We start from the raw sequence: 26,013 nt of genomic DNA, 5'->3' as shown, positions 1-26,013 counted from the left end.
AATGAAGTTAAAACGCTCAATGAAGACTCTTGGAAAACCTTAAAGACTTGCTTTGACTTACTTACTTCTAAGCTTGACTTCACTTGACTTGGAAACTAACTTCACTTGAATTGGAAACTAACTTCACTTGACTTGGAAACTAACTTCACTTGACTTGTAGTTTTACTTGACTTTTGGAAGTACCTTGGAGTGTTGGAAACAACTAGGAAACATAGGTATAATACCTAGGAACATGTATAAAAAAAGAAATGGTGAATGAAAGGGAAGGATTGGTGTCCTTGGCACTAGGAGAGGTGCAACAGCCCAGCCCCTTTTTCCCCAAAAATCCGACTTTTTCCCCTTGTTTCTTTCCAATTCTAAACCCTCTCAACCTCAAGGTTTCAGCAGCAACACTTAGAATCATAAAGACCCTTATTATACAATAGATTCAACTCAAAAATCACAGCCAGAAATCTGTACTAAATCAGCAAGAACTTCAACACAACACCACTACAACTTCAACAACCAATAAATCTTCTCTTGGAATTAAAAACGAGTTGGTGTGTGGGGGTATGAACCAACCAACACTAAGGATCATAAAATCCCTCAATATACAATAGGTCACAACTCAAATACACAGCCCAATCCTGTCCCACAACCAACAATAACTTCAACAACACAACTAACAACATCAACAACAACTAACAACTTCAACAACAAATCCAATCTCTTCTCAAATCATAAAAACGAGCTTGGTATGTGGGGGGAAAGGATAAACCCACACTAAAGACTCACATACCTTGATAGGGATCACCCCCGACGAAAATCCACAATGATCTTGACCAATCTTGTTGATCTCCTCTTTCTTCTCTTCTTCTTCTCCTTCTTCTCTTCTTCTTCTCTTGAACCCTAACTCTTTCTCTTTCAAAATGGGACAGAATGATCCAAATATCAGCCTAATACAACAATATAAGCTCAAAAGAAATTATTTGTGAAAAGACCAAAATGCCCTTAAATTTCCGGAACGGAATCCCTGCCAACTGCCCAACTTTCAAAGATCATAACTCGCTCATACGAACTCGGAATCGAGCAAACTCAGTGGCGTTGGAAAGATCGTTCCACAAGCTTCGAAACCATAACTGGAACTACTCCTAACTCATCCTGAGCTAGGAGTTATGACTGCTCAAAGTTGGCCAAAAACTCACTGATTTCCACACTTAGCCAAATTTTCCAGATTTTAAATTTTTCCAAAAATGACTATTTCCAAATTTCAAGCTTCTTCATATTCATTTTTAAATTGTCGGATGTTACAAGACTATCCCGAAGGCTCTTTGGAAATCTCAGTTTCCAACCTTGTTTAAATGTAAAGACATTTCTTTAAAACTTCTTTGGGAATACATAGTTCCCTAATAACTTTGAGAAATGAACTCAACTTTAAACTCTTTACTCAACTTGAAACTTGAGACTCTTTACTTAGCTTGAAACTCTAAGCTCTTTGCTTGACTTGACACTTGAGTCTAAAAATGAAGTTAAAACGTTCAATAAAGACTCTTGAACAACTTTACAACTTGCTTAACTTCTAAGCTTAACTCTTAACTTCTAACTTCACTTGACTTCTAACTAACTCTCCTTGAAATGGAATTTTGGATTCAAGGTGTTTGATCACATGTTACGGATGAGTTCTTGACTTTAAGAAGTACATTGGAGTGTTGGAAACAACTAGGAAACATAGGTATAATACCTAGGAACATGTATGAAAAAGTGGGGAATGAAGGTAACGAGAGGGATTGGCGTCCTTGGTGCTCCAAGAGGCGCGGGGCGCCAGCCCTCAACTTCAAAGGGGATTGCTGGGCACTTTGCACTCTGCTAGGCGCCAGCCCTCAACTTCAAAAGAGGACTGCTGGGCACTCTGCACTCTGTCAGGCGCCAGCCCTCAACTTCAAAGATTTCAGCCCCAATCACTTAGAAACATAAAACCCCTCAACATACAATAGATTCAACTCAAGAACATAACCGGAAACATATCCCTCATCAACAAGATCTTCAACAACACAACCAACAACCTCAACAACCAAAATAAATCTTTTCTTGGAATTAAAAACAAGTTGGTGTGTGGGGGTATGAACCAACCAACACTAAGGATCATAAAATCCTTCAACATACAAGAGATTCAACTCAAAAACACAACCAAATCATGTCCCAAATCAACAAGGGACTTCAACAACACAATTAACAATATCAATAACACAACCAACAACTCCAAACAACACAACCAATCTTTTCTCAATAATAAAACGAGTTTGGTGTGTGGGGGAAAGAATCAATCCATCACTATGAACTCACATACCTATTAGGGATCACCCCCGACGATTTCCACGACGATCTTTGACGGAAACTCCTTGATCTCCTCTTCTTCTTCTCTTCTTTCTCTCTTCTTCTCTTCTTCACTCAAGAACCCTAACTCTTACTCTTTTAAAATGGAACAAAAATGATCCACAATCAGCCTAACACAACAGTATAACCTCAAAAGAAATGATTAGTGAAAAGACCAAAATGCCCTTAAATTTTCGGACGGACTCCCTGCCAACTGCCCAACTTTCAAAGGGCATAACTCGCTCATACGAATTTCCAAGGGCATAACTCGGAATCGAGCAAACTCGGTGGCGTTGGAAAGATCGTTCCAAGGGCTTTCCAAACATAACTGAAACTACTCCTGGCTCATCCTGAGCTAGGAGTTATGACTGCTCAAAGTTGGCCAAAAACTCACTGATTTCCCACACTTAACCAAATTTCCAGGTTTTGAACTTAGCCAAATTTCCAGATTCTGAACTTTTTCCAAAAGTGACTACTTCCAATTTCAAGCTTCTTCATATTCATTTTAAATTGTCGGATGTTACAATTAAATTCTACCTAAGTAATAATCCCTCTATTTCATATTAACTGAATTTTTGAGGTTATTTTATTGTTCAAAATAATTATATTGTTCAAAGTTCAAGATAGATGTTTGAAATTTTTTTCATCTTTGCCCTTTTGTTTATTGAAGTTTTATATTTTCTAGGAGATAAATTACACTACTTATAAAGTTATATTCATAATTTCATAAATGATAATAGTGGAAATTATGATTTAAATTATGTACTTGTATGTTTTTCTTAATATGTATGCATTGCCTCACAAATTCAATTGGTAGCCTGTTGGAAAGAAGGTGAATTTTTCATCTATAAAATTATTACGGTGTCTGATTTGCAATTTTTAAAAACACATAACTAATACATATACTTCCTCCGTCCCAAGTTATGTGATTTACTTTCCATTTTAGTCAGTGCCAAAAAGAATGACAAATTTCTGAATTAAGTAAAAATTTAACTATAAAATGTCTATTTTATCCTTAGTGAAATGATTTACAACCACACACATTTCTATCATTCATTTTGGACCACAAATTTTAAAAGCTTCCTTTCTTTCTTAAACTGCGTGCTGAGTCAAACTACCTCACATAAAATGAGACAGAGGGAGTACAAGTTATGACTTATGAGGGAGACCTAACTACCTTGTTAGTTTTTGGTAGAAATTCAGTTGTAATGTTTGAAGTGTTTGAACTTTAACCCCCAAAAATTATCCAAATGGCCAGTTCCTTCTGCATCTATAATCACATTTAGTTTAGTATCCTGGAAATTAGAATAAGCAGACAAGTGTAGGAGGGAAAATATATGTATTATCCCATTTGATTAGAGATGGAGCACATTCTATTTAGGAGGAAGTTGGTTTTCTAGTAACAACAAGTCTCGACATGCAATGTTTATCATACAATTTGTGCTTACAATTTTGTCTTCTTTATTTAGGCCTCATTTCACTACACTCTCGAATAAACTCAACAACGAAACATCCATCTAGTAAAAGTATTTCTGAAAATTTGCAAATGATATCATTGTTCAAGTTTTCTATAATGATGAAACACTCACTCAGTCAACAATTGTGTTACATAGTTACAACAAAGATCTTTTCATAACGTCACCAGTAAAAGCCAGAACAATTTGTATAACAGTGAGTACAAGAAGTGTTACAGCTGCCACAGTTGAAGCTCCTACCCAAGGACTCGAGAAATAGTTGTGCCTTAAACTAGCTTTCATTTGACTCCATGGCCTATCACAATGTTGAATCAATTTGTTGCATTCTTCTATGTAATAAAAGCTCGTGATTTCCACCCCATCTGAAAGTTTCTTGAAGATGCTAGCCACTTGTTTGTCATTTCCTATGTCCTTCTCAAACTTGATATCGAATAATGTTGTTTTATCCTCCTTCTTTTCTTGCACATATCCTATTCTTATGAATATAACTCCAGCATCGTAAAGCTCTGTTACACTTGGAATATGATAGCAATCCCATAAACCAAGAACTTTGGGAGTTTCTTTTGACTTCGTTAATTGCAAAACGTTGCCACAAAATCTTATCTTGCAACATTCTTTTGGTGTACTAGCATTTGTGTTTTGTTTAGCTTTCATATGATCATGATCTGATGGTCGACAAAACATGTGTACTACATGAACTAAATGATTGAATCGTTCTGTATTAAAATTGTGAATCTCTGATGGGGGTTATGAATTTCGCCTTTGGGAAAGTATCAAGTAAGGTCTTTCTCACCATATACAAGAAGCTCACTTCTTTATGATGCTTTGTCATGTCATGAAGCATGTTAAGTACAAAGAAAGGGAGTTGATTTTCTAGTAACACCATGTCTCGACATACTTGTTTCTTAATCCATTCCAAGTTGATGATGGTGTTGTCGTTGCCTTCTTCTTCTTCTTCCTTGGTTGCATAGTACTCTCGAATAAATTCAACCACAAAACAACCATCAAGTAATGGTGGAAGTTTTTCTATTTATATAGTTGATCGACTGTAGTGTGCTATTTGGTTTTGGGGTTGTTGGAAAGCCATTAAATGTCAATAATCTCAAACCTTACACATTTTATATTTTAAATAATGATTGGATGAGGAAATTAAATTGCAAGAATTGTACTGCAACATATATTGATTCCTAAGTTTATGGAGTAAAAGTTAGTGGTATAATAATTGGTTAATGATGTCTAAGTGAGTGGAATGGAGGTGTATTGTAAGGTCCATATTATCAGCGCCATTATAAAATTTGTAGAAAATTGATGTATGTTTTTAAAGGATCATTTTATGGAAAATTAAAGTTAGTCTTCTGCACTTTTCTGTAGTTGAAGTTATTGGGTACGTAACTTGGATTTGATATTTATATTATGTGAAGATCATTAAATTTATGTTATTTGGAGATTTTAAGACTAAACCTTAGGCTTGAAATTTGGAAAATATGAGAGTTGACACGTTAGCAAGATAAGAAACTTGATTATAAATTTGGGTGAATTTTTGGGTCTAAGCTAGACATAGTATGAGTGTTGTTAGTTTTGAAATCTTATTGTGATTATTTATTTGAATAGATTGTATTGATTTGGAAGCCCAACGAAAGGGGAAGACTCAAGTCTCGGAGTAATTGTTCGATAAATTGAGGCAAGTGGATTTCTAAACCCTTGTTAAGTGCATAGAGTCGTGTATTTCCTTGTGGTATGTGTTAGGGGGTAATGAGACTTGATGATGGGTTGACTTGTTCATGTTGAATAATTCTAACGATGAAAAAGGGGTAATAAAAGGCAATATTGTGATTAATTGTTGGTGTGTGATGTGTTGAGAAGGATTTTGAAAGGCTTATTGATTCATTGTTAGTGTTGTATCACAATTGTGTTGTTGTGAATTGTGCAATGTTATGAAAATGGTCATCTTCTCATTATTGTGAACATGTCATTAGCATTGTTTTAATACATGATTGCGACAAGTGTTATGTGAATTGAAAAAGAATAAGAAATTAAAAAGGATGTACCATTTCGAGGGTCGTGTCGTGCGCCGCGAAGTATACTATATATCGAGGGACGTATCGTGTGCCGCGATGAATACTATTATCGAGGGACGTGTCTGTAACATCCGGCAATATGAAATAATTGAAGAGGCTTAGAATTGGAAATTTTCATTTTTTGGAAAGAATTTAAAGTTTTGGAAATTTTGGTTAAGTATGGAAAATGTGAAATTTTGGCCAACTTTGAACAGCCATAAATTCTAGCTCAGGATGAGTTAGGTGGAATTCCAGTTATGGTTGCAAAGTTCGTGGAACGACCTTTCCAACGCCACCGAGTTTGCTCGATTCCGAGTTCGTATGAGGGAGTTATGACCTTCGAAAGTTGGGCAGTTGACAAGGAGATCCGTCCGGGAATCATTAAGGGCATTTTAGTCTTTTCCCTAGCCAATTCTTTTGAGCTCATATTGTTGTATTAGGATGATCTTTGGATCATTTTTGTCCCATTTTTGGGTAAGAGAAAGAGTTAGGGTTCTTGTGATTGAAGAAGAGAAGAAGGAGAAGAAGAAGAAGAGAAGAAAGAGGAGATTTGTCAAGACCATTGTGGAATTTCGTCGGGGGTGATCCCTATCAAGGTATGTGAGTTTTCCGTGTGGGTTGATCCTTTCCCTCACACACACCAAGTTTATTTTATGCTTTGAGAAAAGATTTGGGAATTGTTGTTGAAGTGTCGAAGTTGTTAGTTGTTGTTGATATTGTTCGTTGTGAGGCTTGATTGGGTTGTGCATTAAGTTGAAACCTATTGTATGTTGAGGGGATTATGATTCTAAGAGCTATGACCCTTTAGAGGTTGATCCACCATCGATTTGCAGAAGTTTCTGGGCTGTCGATCCCCATCTACGGGACTGACCTACGGACCGTAGATCGATCAACGGTCCGTACTGGTCAACCGTCAATCGGAACAGAAGTTGGTTTTTGGGGCATCGATCTACGGTCCGTGGCCTGACCTACGGACCGTGAGTCATGACCGTAGGTCAACACTTAGTCTTTTTCTTAAATGAAATTCTGGGGAAAATCTCTGACGAAATCTACGGACCTGCAGTACGGACCGTAAGTCCACCTACGGTCCGTCGATGGCGACCGTAAGTCCCATCTGTGTCACCAGAAATCTGAAGTCTCAGCCAAGTTTTCCCTCTTCTTTTCTCACTTTCTCATGCATGTTCCAAAGTAATTCACCTAGGTTTTATAGTTGTTTTCGACGTTCCAAAGTGCGTCTAAGCGTTCAAGAATCCTTCCATAACATGTGATCGAACACCTTGAATTCATAATTCCGATTCAAGGAAAGATAGTTCCCAGTCAAGTGAAGTTTCAAGTCGAGTAAGAGTCTTAGTTTCAAGCTAAGTCATGAGTTTAAAGTTGAATTCTCTTCAAAAAAAAAAGAGAAAGCTATTAGGGAACTAAGTATTCCCAAAGGAGGTCGTAAATGCTATTATATTTGAATAAGAAGGGAATCATGTTTTCTTTCCCCAAAGGAGCCTTTGGGCTAAAGTTTTGAGAAATTATCTCAATCAAAGAAAGAAGTTATTTTAAAAGCATGAGCCAAAGTAATTTTGGGAGTAGTATTGAGCACCGAATTGGGGGACACGAGTTCATATTAACTCAACTCTCCATAAGAACCATGCGCCAACATGGGACTTGTCGTATCATTCTTTTTAGATGATCACGCAAGATTAGGCTAGTGGATCCACTAAGCAAAAGTAAGGTCCTATATCGATGGCAAGGTATAGGATGGTCCTTTGGCAACGTGAGGTAAAACGTTGTATCATCACTAAGGCTCGTAGTGGTGGTTGTCGGTTAAAGAACCTCCCACAAAAGCTGTTTTATGTTTATAAAAGAAAAGTGGAGTTTGTTGTCATTTTATCCTTAACGATCTAAGTTGTTTACATTCTTTTACAAGCTTTATATGTGTGGCTCGTGTCTTATTGCTTTACTTTGAGTCCAGTTATGTATATGAGTCGTTCAGAGTCAAGGTAAGTGATCTCTTGTTCCCTTTTCAAGCTTAAGTTGTTTTTAGCGGTCCAGCTCGCATACTCGTACATTCCATGTACTGATGCCAGTTGGCCTGCATCGTTTTATGATGCAGACGCAGGTACCCAGGATCAGCATCCTGCACGCCATTGATCCAGTTGAGCACTCTAGAGTCAGTGGTGAGCCTCCTTGCTTCCAAAGGGCTCAGTTATTTTGTTCTCTTAGTTTTGTTTATTAGGGTGTTGTGGGGTCTGTCCCAACATCCATCTAAGTATTTTTAGAGGCTTCATAGACAGTCAGTCAGTTAGTTTTGAGTCTCTTATCTATGTATATATGTAAGTATTCTATTTTGAGACTCGAGTTGCCTTTTTGGCCAGATATGTATCATTTAAGTTGTTTATGCCTCTGCATAGCATTGAGTTATTCTGTTGAGTAGGTTTCCGTTGAGTTAAGAAAGCTAGGCCAAGGGTTCGCTTGGGGCCAGCAATGGTCTTCGAGTGCCGGTCCCACCCAGGGTGTAGGCTCGGGGCGTGACAGTGTCACACGCCGCGACAGATGCATGGACAGATATGTCCTCCACGGGTCCCGGACTGAGAGACAACGGGTGTGTATCGTTAGGTCAGACATGCATCATTATACTTGACATTGCATTTCATTGCACTGCACATTTTTGTCATAACACTTTAGTATTTCATCTTTCTTTTTCTTCAATGCACTAATGCAAGTTTCCACATCAAGCCCCTCTTTTCGCTGGAGAAATCGTTGTAGGTACAACAATTTTTACATCTCCATCGAACTAAGGTCATGAGTCCTTTTATGGAAAGGACCAATGGAGATCAACATTGGCGTATACGCATCTACATTTGATTTTCGTAAAATTTGATATCAAGTTTAGTTGAAGAAAAACACTTTTAGGGTGCGTTTGATATGACAAGAGATGATATTTTTTCTGAAAAATAAGTGAGTTTCTTATTTATGAATTGAGCTAGCTAGTGCCTTTTGATGGTGGAAAGTGACAAATATAGATACTTGAAATAAACTACTTAACATTCAACTAGAAAACCCAATACAAAAGGGAGACATAGAATTAATGAAGAACTCATAATAAGATCATCAACACACCTATAAAATACATGGAGGGAGTTGTGAGGAAACACTACAATTGAGATAATTACTCGTACTTACTTCTTAAGAGGACCTGTAAAAGTTAAAATAGTTTGTATAGTTGTGAGTATTAGGAGTATAACGGCGGCCACAGTTGAAGCTCCTACCCAAGGACTGCTAAAATAATTGCGCATTAAATTTGCCTTCATTCTATTCCATGGTTTTTCACAATGTTCAATTGCTCTTTTGATTTCTTCTTTGTAATAGAAGTTGGAATACTTAGTGACCCCTTTACCGATTTTGTTGAAGAGGCTAGCAACTCTTTTGTCCTCTCCTATCCAGTTCTCTATGATTCCTTTCTGGCAAAGCAAATTCACATCTTTGTCTGAGTCGATAAGATGATCCATGAAAGTTGTATAATCGCTAAAATATGTAGGATATACATCAGATGATTGTTGCTCATAAGCAATGAGATTTCGCAGGAGAGTTTCTGTACCATCTGCGACTAGAAAACAAGGGATTGTCATCAATCCATTCTCGAACTTTATATCAAATAAACTTGTCGTATTTCTGGCCTTTGCATAGCTAACTCCAGCTTCGTAAAGCTCTGTTGCATTTGGCATGACCATAAGACTCGTTAAGTAATCTTCTGAGTTTTTCATAGGATTCCCATGACATAAAAATATGTGTACTACATGAAGTAAATGTTTGATATTTTCTGCATTACAATATTCTGACTCTCCAAAGGATTCAAGGGTCATTTTTGGCCAGTTAACAAAAAAGGCAAACAACTTATTCACCAGTATTGCCAATGGTAATTCATCATCTTTTTTTGTCATGAGATGAAGTTTGTTGAGTACAAAGAAAGGAAGTTGATTTTCTAGTAACATCAAGTCTCGGAATATGTAATAATCATTAATATTAATAATCTTGTCTTCTCCTTCTGGATATATTGCACAACACTCTCGAATAAACTCAACCACAAAACAACCATCAAACAACAACATTTCGCAAAATTCATGACTGTCATTACCAAGCTTTTCTATATCTTCGTAACACTTCAGTACTTCCTCCTTCACTTTCTCCATTTCACTGATGTAACTTTTCACATCAAGTCTCTCATTCCGTTGAAGAAACCGTCGTAGGTATAATAGTTTGTACTTTTTCATTGGACCAAGTTGAGTATTCTTCTTATGGTAAGGACCAATGGAGACCATCTTCGGTGTATAAGCATTTGGATTTGATTCACGTTGCCACACATTTACTTTGAATATGGTACTCGATTCAATAAATGAATTGTCTAAATCCTCAAACATTTCATCAATTCTTTCATTTATGTCGATTAAATGATCCACTTTCCCCCCTTCTTCTATCTGTAACAGAGAAGAGGCAGGTATACCCTTCTTAACTTTGCGGTCTAGATCAAATATATATTTCGTTAAAAAAAAGTAATGCATATATACCTTCTTTGTTTAATAAAGGATGCATATTAACTCCCCTTTTGTTAATAGAATAAATTACCTCACCTTATGCATTACCCCTGCAAACCCGACTCAAATAAAAAGAATCCAAAAGGTGTAAAACCACGATTAGTGAATGTGACTTTCAATTATATGAAATGAAATATTCTAAAAAATTCTACAAATCTCTTGAAATTCATGCACATATAAAGCAAAAGATTATATATGTAATTGCCAAAAGAGAAGTGGGTTAATGAAATAAAAAATTAATATATATAGTTGAGAGAGACCTCATCTTTTTTAGTTTGAGGAAGCAGTGGAGTTTGGTCATCTATTGGGGTAATCTCAGTGGAGTCTGTCATCCTTCTTTCTTCAACTGTAATTCCTACAAAAGAAAGTTGTTTGTTTTTAAAGATTTTTTTGACCGAAATAAGCTATTATTTAAAATATTTTATCAAAATAATATATTTTTCTGAAATTTTACTAAATTAGAATAAACATATATCTTAATAATGTTTTGGCTTTATTTTATTTAAAAGAATTCAATGACAAAAAGACAAAGCTCTGACATAGTAAATAAATATAAAATGTTACTGTCAATAACGTTTTGTAATTCATCACTCAGAGACATGTTTTACAACTAATTACGTTACTCATAATAATGTTGGAGGCAATGGCAGAGTCTAATTACGTTACTCATAATATTTTGGTCATGATACATTCATACAATTTAACACTACATACGTAATAACTACCACATAGTAATGTATCGATCTAAAACCAAACACCTTATGGGCAACCTTTATTACTTTAATGTATCAGGTTGGATTACAGTAATAAATAATAATGTATCCTGCACAATTTTATGAACATGATACATAAATACATAAAAAGTGATACATTTAAATCCATCCAGTTGCTCTATCAGTGTTGTGTTCTTTTACTTTTCCAGGTTCTTTTACTTTGTAGAAGCAGTGAGAGTTCGAATTTGGCATTCAATAAACAAGTATATAGTCAATATCGATAGAGGAGAAAAATATATATCATAGAGGCGGCAGTGGCATTGGCACGAAGGAAGAGGTTGAGTGCCCTTAGAGAAGCTCAAGAACTTCTTCAAACCACTGACGATGATAAAAACAAGACTAGCGAAGATATTCATGATGTATCTTCTCAAAATTTTTGATAATTATGAATCAAAATTAAAAGGATCTTCAATGAACTTGGAGAAGAAATTTTGAATTTCAAAATTTTCAACAATTTTGAATCAAAATTGAAAGGATCTTCGCTGATCTGGGAGAAGAATTTTGAATCTCAAATTTTTCAACTATCTTGAATCAAAATTGAATGGATCTTCGATGAAATTAAAGATTCACAAAAGAAATATTTTTTCCAACAACAATTTCATCACTTTTGTATCCTTCATAACTCACGTCGCTTATCCAAAATTTCGACAAAAGTTTTTGAATCAAATTTGAAAGGTTTCTTCGATGAAAAGGAGGAAACAATTTGAAATTTTGATATTCTTCTTTCTGTTAGGATTTGCCTTGTATGATGGAAAGTAAGAAGAAATGTAAGAGTAATTTATGTGATTTAATTTGATTTTTATATTTTATTCCCTATTTTAGTGTAACAGATTGATACTTCTTGTATGAGAATTAATGTATCCGAATAGTGACTTTTGTATCAGAAAGGTACAAATTTTAAGGGATTATTGTAATTGGAAAAAAAAATAGGGATAAGATGTAATTATTCCTTACACTATGTGATATATGTAAGTGATATTAAAATTATTACGTGATGAAGAACAAATATTTTATTCATTATACAAATTCATAAATCTTCGAATGCTATTGCAGTTCTTCAACAATGGAAATTTATTACAATTTATTCCGACTACAAATCTCATTTAGTCATGACTTAACATATTAAATTCTACATAAATTTGATCTCCTACTCTAACTTTGAATTATTATTTTAAGATGAAGTATATTAATTCAAATTAGACATATTATTTTAGGGTTACATTTATATATGTTCATTCAACTAATATTTATTATCTCAAAAAGTTATATATTTTTTTATTTCAATTTGTTTCAAACAAAAAAGTAATTATACGAAATAATAATTATTAATTTAGTAACCATATGAAAAATAATCAAATTTATTATTGAACTTGAGACAACAAAGAATGTAATTGAATTCTGAGTAAATCATAGAATGAAACATGTAGAGAACTTACTTTTTTGGTTTAATTTAGCTGTTTTTTTCTTTCCTTATTGCTCTTGCTTGTCCTCTATAGCGAGAGGGCTGCAGATTTATAGTACAAAGAATGGAATTTTTTTTTAAAAAAAATCAAATTTGTTATATATTTAATAACAACTAGAGTCCGGATGTGTTAAAAAAAATTAGAAGTCAACAAGGAATAGTTGTGTACTAATTGATATTATTATAATCTACATAGAAATAATAATTAGTTGTGATGATTCTAAAAGTCAGTTTGAAAATTTCAAAAAATTATCGGTTTACCTCTTTCGATAGTTGTCTCAAGTCATATTTGATAAGTTAACGAAATTGGTTCTGAAATTTAATTGAAAAGTTGAGATTTTTCGGAAGTTTTAGAGTTTTGGAGACTTCAAGTGGTTAAGAGTGAATTTTATTAATAATCGGAGCTATGAGTCTCAGAATGAGATTCCATTAGAGCTATCAACTCTGAAATGCAGAATTTGCATGGTCTAGGAGTATAGTTGTTTTTTTTGTTACGGAGTTGTTATAAGGATTTGGACCCTAGAATTTTCAACGATTTCATTGGATTTGGGAATGATTTTACGCCTATGTGAGGTCTTGGTTGAATTTAAGAGGTTCCGAAGGTATTTTGGTATTTTCGGATGAAAATTAGTTTATTGTGTTTTTCAGAAGTTTCGGGTCAAGGAGCCTTAAGTCTGAAACGTCGAGTTTAGTTAGGTAGCATATCTGATTTGTGTATTCAGATTTTCGAACGACTAACTTCAATCTTAAATTTTTAGAGCTATATTTATTTATTTTTACAATTAAAGTAATTATTAATTTGGGACGGAAGGAGTATAATATCATTCCTTAAAGATTTCTTAGAATTTTGTTCAACTATTTATCAAACAAGGTTAATTTTAAAAAGAAAAAAAATCCTTAAGATTTATTTGATTTTCTGGAGAAAATCATTTATTTCGAATCAAATTTAAAAGGTTGCAATATCACTTGAAAGATACCATAAAAAGTAGTAAATGGCTAGTGTCACTATTTTATCACATAAACTAGGCATGATGTATATATATATATTAAACTAGACGTGGTTACCCGTGCGCGCACAGGCCCAATATGTATTTGGTAATACTAACTATCACAAATGTTGATAATGATTACAATTGGGAAAAAGTTAGTAATATTTTCACACATTTGTTTACCCATTGCACTGCTATTCTGTTTACATATTTATACAAAAATAGCAGAATAGACGATGATGGTTGTCATCTTGATGTAACACTGTAGTTGATAAAATACCTGCAGTTAGAAGGAGAAGTGTTTTTCAGTTGTGGATGTGCATCGTGGTAAGAATGGAGTATGGTTAATTGTGAACTACCTTGTTAGTTAAAGCATCATGAATCTTCTGTTCAACATTATTCCAGCTTTTCATAAAAGGCAGTGCATGTGCAATAACGTAGAAAGCTGAGGTTTAAGTTGCTGCAAAAACTCTGAAAAATCAAATGTGAGAATAGGAATGGAAGATTATTCTAGCAATGTAGCAGTATAATTATAATTAAGTGTAGAGGCACCGTACATGTGAAGCATATAAAGTAATTGACATAAACGAATGACGATAATCCAGTTTTAAGATAATTCTTTATGTTGTTATTCAGTTGCGCTTGGAGAAATAGTGTATAAGCACTTTAATTTTTTATCAAGAACAAATCTAGTAGTTCTGTTGCGCAAAGTTATTCAACCAGCTCTAAGAACTAAAAGCTCTGTTGTGTACTTGAGTCCTTCATTCATCGAGTACACTATTCACTTCCAAGACTACTAATGATTAGTACAACAGAGAGACTGATGCTATAAAAGAACCTTTTTATCCAATTTCTTGAAGGGCAATATCTAAACAAGAGGTATAGCTTGTTTAAGATTGTCTACACATATGTATGAAAAGTGAAAACTAATTTATGAAATTAAATTTTATATGTTCTCATCAAAACATAGTTGATTGATCAGGTCATTACTCAAATATGGGTGGTAGTTTTTGGAGTTCTTGGGTTAGCTGGTATTTTAGATGTATTGGTAAGTTCTAAAATGTGCTAATTCTCTTGTTATTTATTTAAAACGTACGCCTCAATTCTATCGTCATTATTGTAATAGGCAGGGCACGACTTTCATATTGTACCTTGCACTTGGTGGATCTTTGTTCACCTACATCTTCTTAGCTCAACCATTAAAGATAATATCGCTATGTTCTGAACAATTTTTTTTTGTACAGTATCAAAATGTGGACAACTCCGATATAAAAAGGTTGAAAAAGTGAATGTTTTGGCTATATCAAATACCAATTTGATTTTCCTAATTCAATAACTAAGCAAATTGTGGGCGAGACACAAAAGCAAGGGCTGCAATAGGAAGAAACACAGAGAGAAGGCAAGTGCGCATATTGTACTTTATGATGTTGCAGTCCTCAAAAGTTTACTACAAACGGGTTTGTATCGGCATCCTAGAAGCTTAGCGTTACAGGCAGTGGCGGAGCCACATGAAGTCGACACCCCTTCCTCGGAAAATTACATTGTGTAGTTAGACTAAAAATATTTTTTTATGTATATATATTACATATTGACACTCCTTGACTTCTACGCGATTTTACTTCTTTATATTTTGACACCCCTTTGTCAAAGTTCTGGCTCCGCCATTGGTTACAGGGTCAATGAAATAAAAATGTAAGTTATTCACTGTTCACTCCGGTTGACGATTGAAAGCTTATTATATATTTGGCTAAGTCAATATGGAGAGGTGTATAGTTGGGGCCGGGTATCATGAGATTTGTGCGGAAGAATGGTAACAAACTGAAATAATGAAGCATGATGGATAATAGATTGTAATTACCTGATTTTTGTTATATCTTGTTGCAATAGTATGACTTTTGGTCAAATCAGTTTTTTAAATAGAATTCATTTATTTTCTTTGTATGCTTTTATATGACATACCAAGGTTCTTGCAAGAATTGCATATGTTATTATTATAAGACTTTATCTCCATCAGTGTAGGCATTTATTGAAGTGTTAAAATTAAGTTCCTAATATTTCATATGATAATACGTAAGTGTTAGATGACGGAGACCATAGCCGACAAAGCTATTGTCAAAGTGCTAATTATGTTCCTCTCAAAAGTCTCCAATAAACATGAATGCTAGCTAATTAAGTTAGCTAAATCACGATATGCTCCTACAATTAGAGATGCACAACCTGCAATTTCAAATTAAAAGCAGAAACAAAGTGAAGAAAACTAAATCTAATAGCAAAGCTTTATAAATCTATTCAGCCAAATGTACGGTTCTTTGAAAATTAATTCTGTCATATGAAGAAATAGGCATAACATGATGAAATTATTGCTTAAGACAGACTCGAGTTTAAAGCTGAAGCAGTCATGTCTCTGTCGAAGTATCTAAGATCGCATTTTTGAATAAAAATAAAAATAATTGTTTCTTTTGTTCTACTTTAATTTAATTATCGTATAGTAAGTTTAAGCTATGACCTTTAGTTTTAAATTCAAATTCTTTAGTTATAACTTATTATTTTGATTGTGGTAATTTTTATGTATATTTTATAACTACTTTGAGTACAAAATCAATTAACTATGACGAAAAATACTTTAATAATGAACATCTTAATGGACATCTTCACATTATTAGATTTGCGTAATTTTTTTTTACATGATTTACTACCATACAAATATAGTACAATCTCTTTTAGAGTAAAAATTTAAAATCATTAATTAATCAATAACGCTTAAAATTTATCAAAACTAAATATTTATTCTACACTTAACAAGATGATTTAATATTATTTAATTGATACCACTTAAAAATAAATTATAAACAAATATTGAGCCTGTACACATCATCATAATTAGCAAAGCAAATAAGAGTATGCATTTCCATAAAAAATAGGTATGTGAAGTGTCAAGTTAGATAAATTACATCATTTTATATAATTATTAAGAGAGAAAGTCAATGTATTAGCCATCTCTCACATTACTCCTTCCGTCCTAAATTAATTATGATGTTTTGTTTTTGTTTTTTTTTTTAAAAAAAAAAAGTTAATTTGATGAGAAAACAAATTTTAAAATGCTAGTTAAAGTTTATATATATAGTTTGACTTTTTAAATAATCATCATGTTGTGTTGTACTATATATTTTATTACTATATGAATTGGGTCTGATATTTTAAAATGCTAATTAAAGTTTATCTATATAATTTCACATTACAATTAGTTGTCAATAGTAAACGGGTAGTGGCAATATATATTATATTTGAAAAGAGTTGATTTATTTTTAGTAAAAAAAAAAAGAGACGACCTTAAAACTCATCTTCAATTTTATTTTATTTTCTGAAAAACTCAATCCAATAGGAAAATTTATCTTTACTTGTTTGAAGAAAAAACGACAACTAATATATATCCAAATAGATATTAGTTACCTTTTACATAATTGATGAATGCATTCGTTGGTTAAAATCTAATTAGTAATCTTCATTAGAATTAAGTGGATTGAAATGGAGGGAGAAACTCTAACACGATCGAGATTTTCTAATTAAACGTAAAAGAAATTCTAAATTATAGACGAATTCTATTGCTTGCCGCAGAAAGCCAAATAGGTCGGTTAATTTTTGCTTAATTCTTTTAGGTCTATCAAGCATTACGTTCAGATATAGAAAAAAATGTTTACTTTCTTTTTTTGATGATTCATTTAAATTGTATTCTTAAAGAAAATAAAAATAAAAGAAAAATATTTTACAAATTTATTCGATAGCTATACTGGTGGGTGTAACAAATAACTCGTAAATATAGTCAAAATACATGATCCACAACACTATGATTATTAAAAAACACAAAAATAACTCATCCAACTAGAAAATTGCTTTAGAAATATAGCCTATAATACATATTCTATGTTTGACTAGATTAATTTATCTTCAATCATTAGTTAATTTTTCCATTTTAATTATTAAATCTTACTATGATTCCTTGCAAAGAAATTCAATATACATAAGAATTAACTTAAAATATTTATTATTTAATTAATTTAATTTTCCAAAAGTCAATAGAAAATACTATAATTATACTCTAATATAACATAAATTAGTGTTTTGTTCAAAAAAGAGAGAAATTATACATCAACTAAAATCAATTCAAATTACTTATCTAAGGATTGATCATGAATAAAAGTATAGTAAGAGAAGTTGAGCAGATAAAAGAAAGGAAAAGTATAAAGGAGGAAAAGAATAAGAAGTGAAAGTGAGTTATGGAAGTATTAAATTCTACCTAAGTAATAATCCCTCTATTTCATATTAACTGAATTTTTGAGGTTTTTTCATTGTTCAAAATAATTATATTGTTCAAAGTTCAAGATAGATGTTTGAATTTTTTTTTCATCTTTGCCCTTTTATTTATTGAAGTTTTATATTTTCTAGGAGATAAATTACACTACTTATAAAGTTATATTCATAATTTCATAAAGGATAATAGTGCAAATTATGATTTAAATGTTTTTCTTAATATGTGTGCATTGCCTCACAAATTCAATTGGTAGCGCGTTGGTCTGAAGGTGAATTATTCATCTATAAAATTATTACGGTGTTTGATTTACAATTTCTAAAAACACGTAACTAATACATATACTTCCTCTGTCCCAATTTATGTGATTACTTTCCATTTTAGTCAGTCCCAAAAAGAATGAAAAATTTCTATATTAAGTAAAAATTTAACTATAAAATGTCTATTTTATCCTTAATAAAATGATTTACAACCACACACATTTCTATCATTCATTTTGGATCACAAGTCTTAAAAGTTTCCTTTCTTTCTTAAATTGCGTGTCGAGTCAAACTACCTTACATAAAATGTGACAGAGGGAGTACAAGTTGTGACTTATGAGGGAGACCTAACTACCTTGTTAGTTTTTGGTAGAAATTCAGTTGTAATGTTTGAAGTGTTTGAACTTTAACCCCCAAAAATTATCCAAATGGCCAGTTGCTTCTGCATCTATAATCACATTTAGTTAAGTATCCTGGAAATTAGAAAAAGCAGACAAGTTTAGGAGGGAAAATATGTATTATCCCATTTGATTAGAGATGGAGCACATTCTATTTAGGAGGAAGTTGGTTTTCTAGTAACAACAAATCTCGACATGCAATGTTTATCATACAATTTGTGCTTACAATTTTGGCTTCTTTATTTAGGCCTCATTTCACTACTCTCGAATAAACTCAACAACGAAACATCCATCTAGTAAAAGTATTTCTGAAAATTTGCAATTGATATCATTGTTCAAGTTTTCTATAATGATGAAACACTCACTCAATCAACAATTGTGTTACATAGTTACAACAAAGATTACTTCATAATGTCACCAGTAAAAGCCAGAACAGTTTGTATAACAGTGAGTACAAGAAGTGTTATAAATGCCATAGTTGAAGCTCCTACCCAAGGGCTCGAGAAATAGTTGTGCCTTAAACTAGCCTTCATTTGACTCCCTGGCTTTTCACAATGTTGAATCAATTTCCAGCATTCTTCTACGTAATAAAAGCTTGTGATTTCCACCCATATGAAACTTTCTTGAAGATGCTGGCCACTTGTTTGTCATCTCCTATGTCCTCAAGGATGATTTACTTTTTGTGAAGAAGTTGGACAAATTTCTTTTGTCAGAAATTCAGGCCAAGGAGGAGATTTGTTGGGGTTTATTTGCCCTGATTTTTGTAACGACCCATTTGGTCGTTTTGAGTACTAAAGCTTTGTATTTCGTAAAAGACTCTTCCCATAGACTTTAAATGGGTATTTTGGACTGTTCGAAATTACAATTATGAAATTAGTGGGGTAGTTTTTATAATCAAATTAGTTGGTGGTTATAGAAGATAGCATAAAAACAAACAGTGGGTCACTTTTATCAGTTTTTATAATTGGTTATATGATAATTAGGGTGATAATTGATCTGTAGAAAAGGGAGAAAATTAAAATAGAGAGGAGCCGCACGATTGTGAGAAAAACCAGTTCTAGAAACGACTTCAGGTGATTTTCTTACCTTAATCTCTCCTAGTTATATTAATGATATGCATGTGCTTTATTGATTAGAGAATGGTACATGCTATTGGAATTTATTGTGTAAGTGACTTCTCCCATATTGCAATTCAACTGGGTCCATAGAAAACATTGTCGGCAAATTATATATATATAGTATACTGAGTAAAGGCTAATGAATTAAGTTTGGTTGTTGTGGCGGTATAATTAATTAATTTGATTCACTGCATTCATGGATTAAAGTGCTCATTTTTATTTATTTATTATTATCAATATATTATAAAGTGAAGTGGGCATATGTATAGTATTGTTGTTAGATGATGGCTGAGAGGAAGGTTAGGCCAACCATTAATGATGTAAAGAATTGGAATGATAAAGTATAGGCGTTCAGGTAGAAGTGTTCACTGCCACTGGTTTCGTAACCAGTGGCTTGAACTTTTAAACATTAAAATTCTTTTACCTTACTATAAATTATAATTTGATACATTGAAATATGTAATTAACTATTAGGTTGAATTTGAGGTATTAATAGTAGGGGTGATAATTATGGTTATATAATTAAGGTTGGACAAGAAGATAAGATGGATAGTAGTGTTGGGTTGGAGACAAATTTGTCTCCCATTAATGAGTTAATTTCCAGTGAGGTTATGTTAAATGGGTGAGGAAAATTAACTTAGAAAATGGTAAGATGGGTCACACATCGTTTCTAAATAGAGATTGAATTGGCATGGCTATTCCTCTCTATACTCACGTGAGCACTAATGGAAAATAATCTAAGGTTGTGTTGTCTTGGGTTGAAGCTGGACCGATGGAACTTGAGGAAAATAAATGAATTTCCTTTTAAGTTTAGGATGTTAGTTCTTAAATCTAGGCTAGACTTATAGTAATATGGGATTTATAGACTCGTTTACTTATGAAGCATGTATACTTGATAGATCGGAAATCATCTGAGGCATTGAAGAAGGGAAAAGCATTGGAGAAGTAGCTTGTCTGACTTCAGTTCTTCGGTGGAGGTAGGTTATGGTTTATTCTATTTCGATAGTTAGACTCTTAATAGTGACTGATATGTATTGAGTGACATTGTAAAGTTCTCTGTGTACTTGATTGTGTGGTTGTGTGTTTTGGTTGTGTGGTTTGTGATTGGTCTAAAATCCTGAGACCGTGAAATTTATAATCTGAAATTGTCACGCCCCGAGCCTACACCCTGGACGTGGCCGGCACTCGAAGACCATTGCTGGTCCCCAAGAGAACCCTCATCCTGGCTGACTCCAAGCGAAAGACTAACTTAAGCATACAAGAGCTTAAAACTGAATAAGAGTTTATAAACTCAACTTTACAAATCTTTAACTCAAAAGAAAACTCTGTATACTAGAATATATATACAACTCACCATAAAAGGCAACTTTAGTCTTCAAAACATCTAACAAAATAAATGAAAAGACTTCTGAAACTCTACTGTCTATCTATGAAGCCTCTAACTGATAAAGATGGAAGCCAAGACAAGACCCACGACCTCCTAACAATTGATGCAACTGAAAGGTAAATGAAATCCTCCGGAAGCAAGGAGGCTTGTCATAGCTAACTGAAACTCCCGGATGTATCAACGAATCTTATGTTGATGATCCTGAATACCTGTGTTTGCATCATAAGAAGATGTAGGCCAAATGGCTCAGTACGTGGAATGTACGAGTATGTAAGCTGGGAAGCTAAACAACATAGGCTAGAAGAAAAACTGGAATAAACTGAATAACTTACCTCTTTTCAAACTTTCTCAACTTAAGGAATACTCAAAACTACTCAAACTTACTCAACTCAAAAGATAGATACTAAACTTAGAGACAGATAGATACTCAACTCTGGATACTGGACCGCTAAACAACAACTTAAGCTTGAAAGGGATACAAAAGAGAACTTACCTTGGCTTTGTTCAACTCATGAATAACTGAACTCAATATAAAGCAATAAGACACATGCAATATATATAAAGCTTGTAAAACTATTTAAAACATGACGTCAAAAATCATATTTATAATATCATGAAAATACCATGCTTCCTCTCAAAGTCTACTTGTGCAATGCATGAATGAAGTCCCATACGCCCATCCATACTAAGCAGAACCCCTCGAGGAACCATGCAATTTCTATTGTGGGAGTTCTCTAACCGACAACCACCACTACATGCATAAGTAGTGATACAATGTTTTACCTCACGTTGCCCAAGGACCATCCTATACCTTGCCGTGATATAGGACCTTACTTTAACTTTTGCTTAATAGATCCACTAGCTTAACTTTCATGATCATCTAAAAAGTATGATCCGAGAAATCCCATGTTTGGCTACATGGTTCTTATAGAGAGTTGAGTTAATATGAACTCGTGTCCCCAATTCGGTGCTCAAGACTACTCCTAAAAATACTCTAGCTCATAAGTGTTTTAAACACATCTTTCTTTAGTTGAGATAATTACTCAAAACTTAGCCCAAAGGCTCTTGAAAACTCTTTCTAAAAAGAACATCTCAAAACCATATTTTTAATATGATCATTGATGACTCTGGATATTCATACTGCTTAAACATTGATGGTATATCTAGAGACCATACTGTTTAAACATTGATGACATACTCTATTTGTCATACTAATCATATTTTAGAAACTCTTTTGCAAAACTCATCTTTTCTCAAAAAGAGATAGTACTCAAACTTCTCAAAACTCTTTTGGAAAAACATGATTCCTTTCTTACTCAAATGTAAAAAAAAACATTTATAAACTCCTTTGGGAAATACTTAGTTCCCTACTAGCTTTTGAGAAATGAACTCAACTCTTGACTCTTGACTTATCTCGAAACTCTTGACTTATCTCAAAACTCTTGACTTGACTTGAAACTCTTGACTTGACTTGAAACTCTATACTTAACTTGGAACTTGCGCCTTAAAAAGAAGTTATAACGTTCAATGAAGACTCTTGGAATACCTTAAAGACTTGCTTTGACTTACTTAACTTCTAAGCTTGACTTCTAACTTCACTTGACTTGGAAACTAACTTTCCTTGAATTGGAATTATGAATTCAAGGTGTTTGATCACATGTTATGGATGAGTTTGGGATGTTAAGATGTACCTTAGAGTATTGGAAACAACTATAAGACATATGTACTTTACCAAGGAACATGTATGAAAATAGTGGGAAAAGAAAGGTAAAGGGAAGGATTAGCGTCCTTGGCGCTCTAAGAGGTGCGGGGCGCCAGCCCTCAAACTTCAGAGGGGCTTGCTGGGCGTTCTGCCCCAAGGGGAAGGTTCAGCATCCCCTTTTGGGGTGCTCTGGTTAGCGCGACACCCCAGTCCTTTTCCCCCAAAAATCTGACTGTTTTTCCAACTCTAAACCCCTTAACTTCAAAGGTTCCAGCAGAAAACACTTGGAATCATAAAGACCCTTAACATACAATAGATTCAACTCAAAATCACAACCGGAAACATGTCCCAAATCAACAAGGAACTTCAACAACACAATCAACAACATCAACAACACAACCCAACAATTTCAACAACATAACCAATCTTTTCTCGAAAATAAAACGATTTTGGCGTGTGGAGGAAAGGTTCAACCCAACACTATGAACTCACATACCTTAATAGGGATCACCCCCGACGAAAACCACGACGATCTTGATGAAATCCTTGCTTCTTCTTCTCTTTCTCCTCTTCTTTCTCTCTTCTCTCCAAAACCCTAAATCTCACTTTTAAAAAGGGAAAACTGATTTAAAATCAGTCTAACACCTCAATATAACCAAAAGAATTGACTAGGGAAAAGACCAAAATACCCTTAAAATTTTCGGACTAAACTGCCCTGTGCGACTGTGCCAACAACCCAACTTCAAAAGGACATAACTCACTCATACAAACTCGGAATCGAGCAAACTTGGCGGCATTGGAAAGATCATTCCAAGGGATTTCCAAACATAACTGGAAATTTGCCTAAATCATTCTGATCTAGGAGTTACGACTGCTCAAAGTTGACCAAAAACTCACCTTTTTTCCATACTTAGCCAAATTTTCCAAATTTTTGAATTCTTTCCAAAAATGACTATTTCCAATTCAACTCTTCCTGGAACTCAATGTGCTACATCTAGGGACCTTAACTTAACACTCAAGAAATTTTTATTCCTTGGTAAAATCTCACTCCACATGAAGGACGGCTCGAGTCTTAGTTCGAAAAATTCTCTGGGGTGTTACAGAAACCCTCTTTATCGAAGTGATGCCTTGAATAAAGAAGGCTTGATGAAATAAATTAATGATATCATTGGATTGGAGTGTCATGTTCCGACACGGTATAATTGGATCGGAGTGTCACGTTTCGACACGGTATAATTGGATCGGAGTGTCACATTTCGACACGGTATAATTGGATCGGAGTGTCACGTTTCGACATGATATTATTGGATCAGAGTGTCACGTTCTGACACGGTATAATTGGATCGGAGTGTCACGTTCCGACACGGTAACATTAAAGGAAAAAGATATTGAATTAACTTAATGTACTCAATCTCAAAGAACCCATTTCCCAAATGAGCGTGGTGTGGAGGCATGAGTTCCCATATGTGTGCTTGATATTGTGATTGATTGCGTACTTACTTTAGTATTGTTGTCACTGTTCATGTTGTTCGTTGCTTGCCACCTGTTAAGTATCATAGTTGATTTTATACTATTATTCATTCATCGTATATTAGTTACTATTTGGGTTGGCTGATGACACCTACTCAGTACGTGTTCCTTGTACTGACCCCTACTTGTGTTTTCTCCAGTTTTCTTTTGTTTAGTGCAGCAAGTGTACCATCGACTTCGACTCGCCCTCAGCTCTAGCCAGTCTCCAGCACATCAGATTTCAGGGTGAGCTATTCCTTCTAGCTTGTGCTGGATTCTTTCAGTTATGGCATGATGTCCTTAAATTTCGGACATGAACCGTCGTATTTACTTATTTTGGGGTCTCTAATACTTTTAGACTTGGTATTTTAAGAACAGATCTCCTTGATATGATGACTTTCAAGTTTTGGGGATAACATGTGTTTTATTTTAAAAGATATTATTTAGACTGGTTTAGAGTCGCCACTTAGTTTTTAAGAAAAATCAAGAAAACTATTATTTTCAAAAGACTAAAACAGTAAATCTTTTGAAAACTATTAAGGGGGTTCGAGGTTCCTATTAATATTCTAGGAAGGTTTTTAAAGCACCTAGAATATCCGCTAATGCGGTTATCCGACAACTAATTTATTTGGCTAAAGTAGTTTAACTTTAACTTGATTGAACAAATTTTGTAATTAGGACCATTCTAAGGGAGAAACAGAAAAATGTCGCAATATTATTTAAATGAAGTATTTTGTAAACTTACTTATTTATTCATTTATTTATTTTAAAGTCGAGTGAGAAACGGCTAATTTAGTTAGGTGATTAATTCAAAATGGGTGTCTTTTGGGGATTTAAATATTTTCGGCCTTAAGGTTGACAATAAATATTAACAAGCAAAAAAAAACACAATAAAGTAGAGAGGGAAAGAGAGTTGGGCCCAAATCTGGTCCACCTGGACCAGTACTTGGGCCTATTTTCGTTTTGGTCTTTTAACCCATTTTGAGTCATCTGCACCTGTCCTAAACTAACATGAAATAAAATATTATTTGGGTATTAGGCCCAATTTTCACCTGTCCTAAATTTCTAACAGAAATAATAATAAGACGACAAGGGCTTAGGCCCAAAATAGCAAAATACAACTTCTTTGAAAATAAGGGTGGGCTTTTTGGCCCAATCCCTTCAATTCTCCACTGCTTCGAATTCTTTCAACTCCGAGACCTGTACGTCAATTATTCATATTTCCAAATATTTGATATAAGAAACATAAAATATTTCCTGCATCCACCGAAAAAATTGTTAATTTTGGGGGAGCTCATCGCCCTTTGACTTCCCCATATTCATTAAATGGAGGAATATGTTAATTTTGAGGTAAACCTATAAACCTGTATCCACAGAAAAATTGTTAGTTTAAAAATGAACTGATCTGTGTTGATCTTTTCGGTTGTCTGCTCCTTGTCTTGTTATCTCCAGTTGATTTCTCCGATCTCCCGCTTCTTGATAGATAAGACAAAATATTTTTTATGCAAATATAATTGAAACATGAAGGAAAAGTTTGTTTTTTTTTTAAGGAAAATAGATTTTCAAAAGTAATGTTTGGAAAAAGTCACTGCCAAGTGTCATGTCACGTCAAGTTTGATGAACGTCATTCGGAGTTGGTGTT

At 33.8% G+C, this 26,013-nt stretch overlaps 2 protein-coding genes across 2 annotated transcripts; both read right to left on the bottom strand.

Annotated features, from left to right (window-relative positions):
• Positions 1–3,965: 3,965 nt before the first annotated feature.
• On the bottom strand, positions 3,966–4,511 carry LOC125819158 (uncharacterized). Its single transcript, XM_049498666.1, has one exon. The coding sequence runs from the start codon at positions 4,509–4,511 to the stop codon at positions 3,966–3,968; it is 546 nt and encodes a 181-aa protein (XP_049354623.1).
• Positions 4,512–8,985: 4,474 nt separating this feature from the next.
• Positions 8,986–11,068, bottom strand: LOC125819157 (putative UPF0481 protein At3g02645). Its single transcript, XM_049498664.1, has 3 exons — positions 11,032–11,068; positions 10,728–10,822; positions 8,986–10,350 (listed from the first exon to the last, which is right to left on the bottom strand). The coding sequence occupies exons 1-3, from the start codon at positions 11,066–11,068 to the stop codon at positions 9,055–9,057; spliced, it is 1,428 nt and encodes a 475-aa protein (XP_049354621.1). The 3' UTR covers positions 8,986–9,054.
• Between the last annotated feature and the right edge of the window lie 14,945 nt (positions 11,069–26,013).

Source organism: Solanum verrucosum, unplaced genomic scaffold (genome assembly GCF_900185275.1).
Source record: "Solanum verrucosum unplaced genomic scaffold, falcon-dt-bn FXZP01000252.1, whole genome shotgun sequence".
Classification (NCBI taxonomy): Eukaryota; Viridiplantae; Streptophyta; class Magnoliopsida; order Solanales; family Solanaceae; genus Solanum; species Solanum verrucosum.
The sequence above is the reverse complement of the archived record's forward strand: the minus strand, read 5'-3'. Positions and strand labels throughout refer to the sequence as shown.